The sequence below is a fragment of the Pongo pygmaeus genome, chromosome 1 (assembly GCF_028885625.2).
Source record: "Pongo pygmaeus isolate AG05252 chromosome 1, NHGRI_mPonPyg2-v2.0_pri, whole genome shotgun sequence".
In the NCBI taxonomy this organism is placed as follows: domain Eukaryota; kingdom Metazoa; phylum Chordata; class Mammalia; order Primates; family Hominidae; genus Pongo; species Pongo pygmaeus.
The window spans coordinates 191,659,389-191,668,663 of record NC_072373.2 but is presented as its reverse complement, the minus strand read 5'-3'; the positions used below and the strand labels follow the sequence as shown (position 1 = coordinate 191,668,663).

The 9,275-nt window shown below is 46.9% G+C and overlaps 1 protein-coding gene across 3 annotated transcripts; it reads left to right on the top strand.

The window, feature by feature from the left end:
- The first annotated feature begins 396 nt into the window (after positions 1 to 396).
- On the top strand, positions 397 to 9,060 carry NDUFS5 (NADH:ubiquinone oxidoreductase subunit S5). Of its 3 annotated transcripts, none has more exons than XM_054494020.2 (3): positions 397 to 515; positions 2,843 to 3,060; positions 8,837 to 9,060. In XM_054494020.2, exons 2-3 carry the CDS (start codon positions 2,845 to 2,847, stop codon positions 8,939 to 8,941), a joined length of 321 nt encoding a protein of 106 aa, XP_054349995.1. In that variant the 5' UTR covers positions 397 to 515; positions 2,843 to 2,844; the 3' UTR covers positions 8,942 to 9,060. The 3 variants fall into 3 exon arrangements, with proteins under 3 accessions (XP_054349995.1, XP_054349987.1, XP_054349976.1); XM_054494012.2 differs by having other exon boundaries at positions 437 to 519; XM_054494001.2 differs by having other exon boundaries at positions 439 to 573.
- The last annotated feature ends 215 nt before the right edge of the window (positions 9,061 to 9,275 follow it).

The window sequence follows — 9,275 nt, the reverse complement described above, 5'->3', positions numbered from 1 at the left end:
ATTCTCTCTCTCTACCTCCTCTCTCTCGTCTTCATCCTCTCTCTCTCTCGCTCTCCCCCTGAGATAAGGTCTTGCTCTGTTGCCAGGGCTGGAATGCAATGGAATGGTGTGATCATGGCTCACTACAGCCTCAATCTCCTGGGCTCAAGGGATCCTCCCACCTCAGCCTCCTGAGTAGCTGGAACCACAGGCATGCACCACCATGCCCGGCTAATTTTTTATTTTTTGTAGAGATGGGAGTTTCGCCATGTTGCCCAGGCTGTTTTCGAACTCCTGGGCTGAAGTGATCTTCCTGCCTCAGCCTTCCAAGGTGCTGGGATTGCAGACGTCAGCCACCGTACCAGGCCAACGGGCTTGGTTTCTATGGTTTTCTGGGGAGACGGAGGAGGGAAGGTCGGCTTCCGGCGTCGCGCTGCAAACGTCGCGCTGAGGTCATCCTTTACGGCAGGCGTCCGTGTCGCTAGCCAGTCGTTCTGAAGCGGCGGCCAGAGGAGAGTCAAGGGCGCGAGCATCGGGTCGGTAGGGGCTGCTTATGTCCGCTCGACAGCTTAACTTAAGGACCTTCCTTCCGAGGTCTCTTTAACAGATTTCCTCTTGGCTTGCTGTGTGTCCCCCTCTCCCAGACCCGAACTCGGGGCGTGTTCCCTGCCCTCCCAGGCCGCTTCACCTCCACAGCTAATGGCACCGAAACCAGGAGATTGCCGCTCTCTCCACTTTCCACATTTGTTTAGGTTTTTGCCGGACTAATGTTTTGGCTTTCTGTTTCTTAACCTAAAGTCTACGATCCTTATCCCAGCTTTCCAGGCTCTGCGTGATTTCGGCCCCGCCAGCCTCCTGAGCTCATTTCATTCTTTTCACCGTCGTGCACGCTGCGCTCCATTGTCCCCCAAACATAGCCAGCACCTCCGGCTGTATGTAACTCGGGCTGTTGCCCAGCTGGAACACTCTGCCCACTGATCTTCACTTGGCGAACTCGCAAGCCATGTTAAAGGCATTTTCAAGCCTCTGGGCAGAGTTGGTGCTTCCTCCTTCGAGCTCTTACCCACTCGTGTTCCTGGCAGTGTATTCCCAATTCCGAGTGTGTGTCTGGTGCTTACGTTGGAGCTGCTTTCCCCCGCATCTGAGTGCCTGGAACGTAACTACTCAGTAAATGATGACTGAGGGATGGGAAGGAACTTAAGAAGTTAAATTCACCTTTTTGTTGAGATGGAGTTTCGCTCTTGTTGCCCAAGCTGGAGTGCAGTGGCGCGATCTCGGCTCACTGCAGCCTCTGCCTCCCGAATTCAAGCGATTCTCCTCCCTGAGCCTCCCGAGTATCTGGGATTACAGGCATGCGCCCCCACGCCTGGCTAATTTTGTATTTTTTTTAGTAAAGACAGGGTTTCGCCATGTTGGTCAGGCTGGTCTTGAACTCGCGGCCTCAGGTGATCCGCCCGTCTCGGCTTCCCAAGGTGCTGGAATTACAGGCGTGAGTCACTGCGCCCAACTAAATTCACCTTTAAATCTACCATGAGTACACATTTATATTGATATTTGTGAGTGTGCACGCGCTTCCTTTCAGTCATCTTAGGCAGTCAGGGTTTATTTGTGTGTGTGTGTGTGTTTTTACATTTAACGTTATTATGTATTTGCATGTAAATTTTTTTCCCTAATGTCTGTAATATTCTACAAAGTAAGTCTTAACCCATTTCTTTTGCTCTGTTTTTTTTGTTTTTGTTTTTGTTTTTTGAGACAGGATCTCGCTTTGTTGCCCAGGATGGAGTGCAGTGGCCAGGTCATAGCTCACTGAAGCCTTGAACTCCTGGCCTCAGTCTCCTGCCTCAGCCTTAGGAGTAGCTGGGACTACAGGCGCATACCACCACAAGTGCCTTTTTTTTTTTTTTTTTTTTTTTTTTTGAGACAGAGAACCTAACCAAAGGATCCAAATTCTTTTTTTCTTCTTTTTTTTTTTTTTTGAGACAGAGTCTCGCTCTGTCGCCCAGGCTGGAGTACAATGTTGGATCTTGGCTTATTGCAACCTCCGTCTCCCCAGTTCAAGCAGTTCTCCTGTCTCAGCCTCCCGAATAGTTGGGATTACAGGCATGTGCCAACACGCCCAGCTAATTTTTTTGTATTTTTAGTAGAGACGGGGTTTCACCATATTGGCCAGGCTGGTCTTGAACTCCTGACCTCAGGTGATCCACCCGCCTTGGTCTCCCAAAGTGCTGGGATTACAGGCGTGAGCCACCACACCTGGCCCACAAGTGGCTGATTTTAAAAAAAAATTTTAGGCTGGGCGTGGTGGCTCACACCTGTAATCCCAGCACTTTGGGAGGCCAAGGCGGGCGGATCACCTGAGGTCAGGAGTTGAAGACCAGCCTTGCCAACATGCTGAAACCCCATCTGTACTAAAAATACAAAAATTAGCCGGGCGTGGTGGTGCGCACCTGTAGTCCCAGCTACTTGGGAGGCTGAGGCAAGAGAATCGCTTGAACCCCAGAGGAGGAGGTTGCAGTGAGCCGAGATTGCGCCATGCGCTGCAGCCTGGGTGACAGACGGAGACTCCATCTCACGTGGTAGGTGAGCCACCGCTCCTGACCTAGAAAGGATTTCTATGCATTGTTCTTTAGTTATAGTTCTCTTTTCCTTGAGTTTTGAAAAAGAGCAAAAACTGCTTATCTGCCATAAACTGGAAGAACCTATTTAATGAAAAAGTTTGGTGAGAAGAAATTGGGAGAATAATATCAAACAGTGTTCTAGAGGGCTGCTTATCATGATTATCTAATTTTTTCTTAGAAATTTCTCAGTTGATTGCCCTCTTGTGGTATTTTATTTACTTATTTTTTTAAATCTTCCATTACAGCCATGCCTTTCTTGGACATCCAGAAAAGATTCGGCCTTAACATAGATCGATGGTTGACAACCCAGAGTGCTGAACAGCCCTACAAGATGGCTAGTCGATGCCATGCTTTTGAAAAAGAATGGATAGAATGTGCACATGGAATCGGTTATACTCGGGCAGAGAAAGAGTGCAAGATAGAATATGATGATTTTATAGAGTGTTTGCTTCGGCAGAAAACGGTAAGGAAGTGATGGAGGTGGAAGCTGAATTACTTTCTTGTTCCTTTGGATTATTCTTTTTTTATTCTTTTTTTTTTTTTTTTTTTTTTTTGAGACGAAGTCTCACTCTTGTCCCCTAGGCTGGTGTGCGATGGTGCCACCTCGGCTCACTGTTGCCTCTGCCTCCCAGGTTCAGGCGATTTGCATACCTCAGCCTCCCGAGTAGCTGGGATTATAGGCACGTGCCACCACGCCTGGCTAATTTTTGTATTTTTAGTAGAGACGGGATTTCACCATGCTGGCCAGGCTGGTCTTGAACTCCTGACCTCAGGTGATCCGCCTGCCTCGGCCTCCCAAAGTACTGGGATCACAGGTGTGAGCCACCGTGCCTGGCCTCTTCTGGGATTACTCTTAAGTGTTTTTAGTGGGTCATTGAGCAGTGGCTTGCCAAATGTGAATTGGCAAAGCTTTTCTGGTGAAATACCTTTCGTACTTTGGTACCATGATGAGGAAATTAAATGCCTTCAGATATGAGGATGGTCCATTGTTCCTCAGCATTCTTTCTCTTCTCCCAAATTTTCCTTAGTATTTTACCCTGCTTTAGCCACCAGGTTAGAAATTGCATGCGTGTGTATACCCATTTTTTCAGTTGGCTGTGAAGCAGAGAATATCAACTAGTTTTGGATGTTGACCCTTGAAAATCTTTGGGTGAAAATATTTCAAATTCATTGAATCCTCATTGAAAAAGAGATTTAACCTTGCAAATCCATTACATTCAACATCTTTGGATTCATTCCACTCTGAAGAAGATGGAGGTGTTAATGAGATTGCTGTACACGAGCCTGAACAACGATGCAGTGGAAAAGGGATGTTAACAGCTTAGTGTTCACCTCCTCAAAAGTTGAATGAGTTGGCCAGGCACAGTGGCTCACGCCTGTAATCCCAGGACTTTGGGAGGCTGAGGTGGGTGGATCATCAGGTCAGGAGTTCGAGACCAGCCTGGCCAATATGGTGAAACCCTGTCTCTACTAAAAATACAAAAATTAGCGGGGCGTGATGGTGGGCGCCTATAGTCCCAGCTACTCGGGAGCCTGAGGCAGAAGAATTGCTTGAACCCGGGAGGCGGAGGTTGCATGGAGCCGAGATCGTGCCACTGCACTCCAGCCTGGGCGACAGAGCGAGACTCTGCCTCAAAAAAAAAAACCAAAAACACAAATAAAAAAAAAAACCCATGCAGTGGCTCATGCCTGTGATCCCAGCACTTTGGGAGGCTGAGGTGGGCGGATCACCTGAGGTCAGGAGTTCAAGACCAGCCTGGCCAACGTGGTGAAACCCTGTCTCTACTAAAAATACAAAAATTACCCAGGTGTGGTGACAGGGGCATGTGAGCTCAGCTACTCAGGAGGGTGAGGCAAGAGAATCGCCTGAAACCAAGAGGCAGAGGTTGCAGTGAGGTGAGAACATACCACTGCACTCCAGCCTGGGCGACAGAGCGAGACTCTGTCTCAAAAACAAAAACAAAAAAAGATGGCCCGGCACTGTAGCTCACGCCTGTAATCCCAGCACTTTGGGAGGCTGAGGCAGACGGATCACGAGGTCAGGAGTTCGAGACCAGCCTGACCAACATGGTGAAACCCTGTCTCTACTAAAAATACAAAAAAATTAGCTGCGTGTAGTGGCTGGCGCCTATAGTCCCAGCTACTCGGGAGGCTGAGGCAGGAGAATGGCGTGAACCTGGGAGGCGGAGCTTGCAGTGAGTCGAGATTGTGCCACTGCACTCCAGCCTGGGCGACAGAGCGAGACTCTGTCTCAAGAAAAAAAAAAGAAAAGAAAAAAAGATTTTGATAAATTGATACCAACAGGAGGCATTGTAGTAAGGTGGAAAGAACATTGTATTGGGAGTTAGGAGAGTCAGGTTCTGATGCTGGTTCGGCCACCACTCATTTGTTGTTGGTTGGTTAATTTTTTTTTTTTTTTTTTTTTGAGACGGAGTCTCCCTTTGTCATCCAGGCTGGAGTGCAGTGGCACAATCTCCGCTCACTGCAAGCTCCGCCTCCCGGGCTCACGCCATTCTCCTGCCTCAGCCTCCAGAGTAGCTGAGACTACAGGCGCCCACCACCACGCCTGGAGAATTTTTTGTATTTTTAGTGGAGACGGGGTTTCACCGTGTTAGCCAGGATGGTCTCGATCTCCTGACCTCGTGATCCGCCCGCCTCGGCCTCCCAAAGTGCTGGGATTACAGGCGTGAGCCACTGCGCCCAGCCTGTTGGTTGGTTAATTTTAATTTATGTTTTGAGACAGTGTCTCGCTCCCGTCGCCCAGGCTGGAGTGCAGTAGCGTGTTCTCGGCTCACTGCAGACTCAACTTGGGTTCAGGTGATTCTTCCACTTCAGCCTCCCAAGTAGCTGGGACTACAGGAGTGCACCACCACGCCCAGCTAATTTTTTGTATTTTAGTAGAGACAAGGTTTCACCATGTTGCCCAGGCTGATCTCGAACTCTTGAGCTCAGGTGATCTCCCTGCCTTGGCCTCCCAAAATGCTGGGATTACAGGTGTGAGACACTGCACCTGGCCCTAATTTTGATTTTATTTATATAAAATAGAAATGGGGTCTCCCTGTGTTGCCCAGGCTGGTCTCAAACTCCTGGGCTCAAGCGATCCCACATTGGCCTCCCAAAGTGCTGGAATTACAGGTGTGAGCCACCACACCCATCCTGTTAGTCGTGTTTTTGAGACAGGGTCTTGTTCTGTCACCCGGGCTGGAGTGCAGTGGCGTGATCATAGCTCACTGCACCCTCAAACTCCTAGGCTCAAGTCATCCTCCTGCCTCAGCCTCCCAAGTAGCTAGGACTACAAGCGCATGCCACCATGTGCGGCTTTTTAAATTGTTTATAGAGAGACAAGGTTTTGCTATGTTTCCTTGGCTGATCTTGAACTCCTAGCCTCAAACGATCCTCTTGCCTGGGCCCCCCAAAGTGCTGGGATTACAGAAATGAGCCGCCACGTCCAGCAAACCACCACTAGTTTTGTGACTTTGAGCAAGTCACTTTCCCTTCTTAGTCTTCATTTCGTTATCTGAAACAATTAAAGAATTGCTCTAAGGTCACTTCCTAATCCTGTGAATTTATGAATAGATAAGTTACCATTTTCAGGGTCACCTTAAGTGAATAGATACCTCCCTGTAAGTGAAGAAGCTAGTGAGTCAGAATTAGAATCAAGTCCTATTGTAAGTTCTTAGCATATTATAATGCATGTATTTCTCACAACAATTCTATGAAATGAGTTACTATTAGTTTCCCCATTACACAGTTAAAAATTTAACTTTGGGAGGCTGAGGCGGTGGATTACCTGAGGTGAGGAGTTCAAGACCAGCCTGACCAATATGGTGAAACCCCCTCTCTACTAAAAATACAAAAAATTAGCTGGGTGTGGTAAGGGGGTGCCTGTAATCCCAGCTACTCAGGAGGCTGAGGCAGGAGAATCGCTTGAACCCAAGAGGCAGAGGTTGTAGTGAGCTGAGATTGTGCCACTGCACTCTATCCAGCCTGAGCAACAAGAGTGAAACTCTGTCTCAAAAAAACAAACAAATGAACAAACAAAATTTAAGGCAAAGAAAAGTTAAGGACATTGCCTGAACTTACATAGCTAGTAAATGGTGGAGCTGGGATTTATATCCTGGCAAGGCTGGCTTCAATACCTATGCTTTTATCCAGAGTTACTGCTTTTAGCTCAGAGAAAGATTTGACATATGGTATTGTCATAGTTCAAAACCATGACTAGTCTTGTGTTGGGAGACTCTAAGATAAATGGTAAGAATGTAGTCTTTTAAAATGGTTAATGTTTATATCAGGGTTTTTTCTACTGATGTTATATTAACACTACTTCTTTAAGGTTAATGAGATGTTTAACTGAATATACTAACTTTTCATATCTTTGTGAAAAGTTAGTCATTTGTTAAAAAAATTATGTCAGAAACTAGTCTAGGCACTAGGAATACAGTAAGCAAGACAGCAAAAAAAAATCTCAGAGGCAGTGGAGCTTATGCTATAGTGGGAGGAAGGGCAGAAAAATAACAAGTAAAAATACAGGTGACAATAAGTACTGTGAGGAGAATAAACAGGAGAAGGATACAAAGTGCTAGGGGCAGGAGCTAGGTGGATGCTACTTTAAATAGTCAGAGAAGATGTCAGCAAAAGAAGACAGACCAGAGACTTAAAGAAAGTGAGCTATATGGTTATGAGGGAAGAATGTTCCATGCAGAGGAAACAGCAAGTGCAAAGGTCCCTGAGCTGACTGGAGGGAGCTAGGGGAATATTAAGAGATGAAGTCACTGGAGTAGGCCTTGTAAGCCATGATAAGGATTCATCTGTTTGTCTCAGTAAGATAGGCATTGGAGGGTTTTGAGCAGAGGAATAATGTGATCAGATTTAGTAAATTTTCTGTGTCACAGAATCCAGGGACCAGTTCATTGTTGTGGCTTTGACACACTCATGTAACATAGTTTTGATTTGTTGAGAAGCAACCAGTGCCCTATCTGAGTAGAAGAGACAGAATTCAGGACTTAGTGGTGACTAGTGGCTGAGTAAGAATCAGGCCTTTACTTCCATATGGGGAAAAGAGAATTCATACTGGCTATTTCTGCTTCATTCATGCCCATTGCATGCAGCAGCAGTGCCACTTCCACATAGAATATGTAAGTGTTTGCTGGGCGCGTTGGCTCACGCCTGTAATCCCAGCACTTTGGGAGGCTGAGGCGGGCGGATCACGAGGTCAGGAGATCGAGACCATCCTGGCTAACATGGCGAAACCCCGTCTCTATTAAAAATACAAAAAATTAGCCGGGTGTGGTGGCGAGCACCTGTAGTCCCAGCTACTTGGGAGGCTGAGGCAGGAGAATGGCGCAAACCTGGGAGGTGGAGGTTGCAGTGAGCCAAGATTGTGCCACTTTGTCGCCCAGGCTGGAGTACAATAGCGCGATCTCAACTCATTGCAACCTCCGCCTCCCGGGTTTAAGCAATTCTCCTGCCTCAGCCTCCTGAGTAGCTGGGACCACAGGCACGCACCACCACGCCTGGCTAATTTTTGTATTTTTAGTAGAGACAGAGTGTCACCATATTGGCCAGGCTGATCTTGAACTCCTTGTGATTCGCCCGCCTCGGCCTCCCAAAGTGCTGGGATTGCAGGCATGAGCCACCACGGCCCAACTTTTATTTATTTATTTATTGAGACAAAGTCTCACTCTGTCACCCAGGTTGGAGTGCAGCGGTGCAATCTTGGCTCACTGCAACCTCCGCCTCCCAAGTTCAAGCAATTCTCCTGCCTCAGCCTCCCAAGTAGCTGGGATTACAGATGTGCACCACCATCCCCTGCTAATTTTTGTATTTTTAGTAGAAACAGGGTTTTACCATGTTGGCCAGTCTGGTCTTAAACTCTTGACCTCAGTGATCCACCTGCCTAAGCCTCCCAAAGCGCTGAGATTAAACTTTTGATATTTTAAAAGATTTTAGTATACACAAATATGCCTCTTAAAGGTTTTTGCAAATGTCCATATTGCTATATATGTTAAGAACATTTTAGTTGTTAGTTTTCAGAGAGGTTATATATACTAAAAATTTGTTTGAAAGCTTGGGAAGTGATTTCATGTTAATTCTTTAAAGGTGGACTTCATTTCAAAGGCCCCGTAAGATGAAAGGCCTTTTGTAGTTTAAAAATGAAACCAAAGTTGATCTGTTTTTCCAGTTCTCACTTTTTGGCACATATCTCCTCCCTCAGTTTAATTACCGTTTTCCTTTGACAGATGAGACGTACAGGTACCATCAGGAAGCAGCGGGATAAGCTGATAAAGGAAGGAAAGTACACCCCTCCACCTCACCACATTGGCAAGGGGGAGCCTCGGCCCTGAACAGAGCAGCTGCTGATGTCTGGAGGCTGATTTTCCTGTTCTCTGTTCTCCACTGGAAAGGTTGTTTACGAAAAACCTCCTTGTCAAAGTGTGTAAAAATAAAGGATTGCTCCATCCTATTTGTTCTGTTTTCTCTTGGATCATGCCTTTCTTTTCTTTTCTTTTTTTGTTTTTGAGACAGAGTCTTGCTCTGTTGGCCAGGCTAGAGTGCATTGGCACGATCTTGGCTCACTGCAACCACCATCTTCCAGGTTCAAGTGGTTCTCCTGCCTCAGCCTCCCAAGTAGCTGGGACTACAGGCACGCACCACCACACCCAGCTAATTTTTGTATTT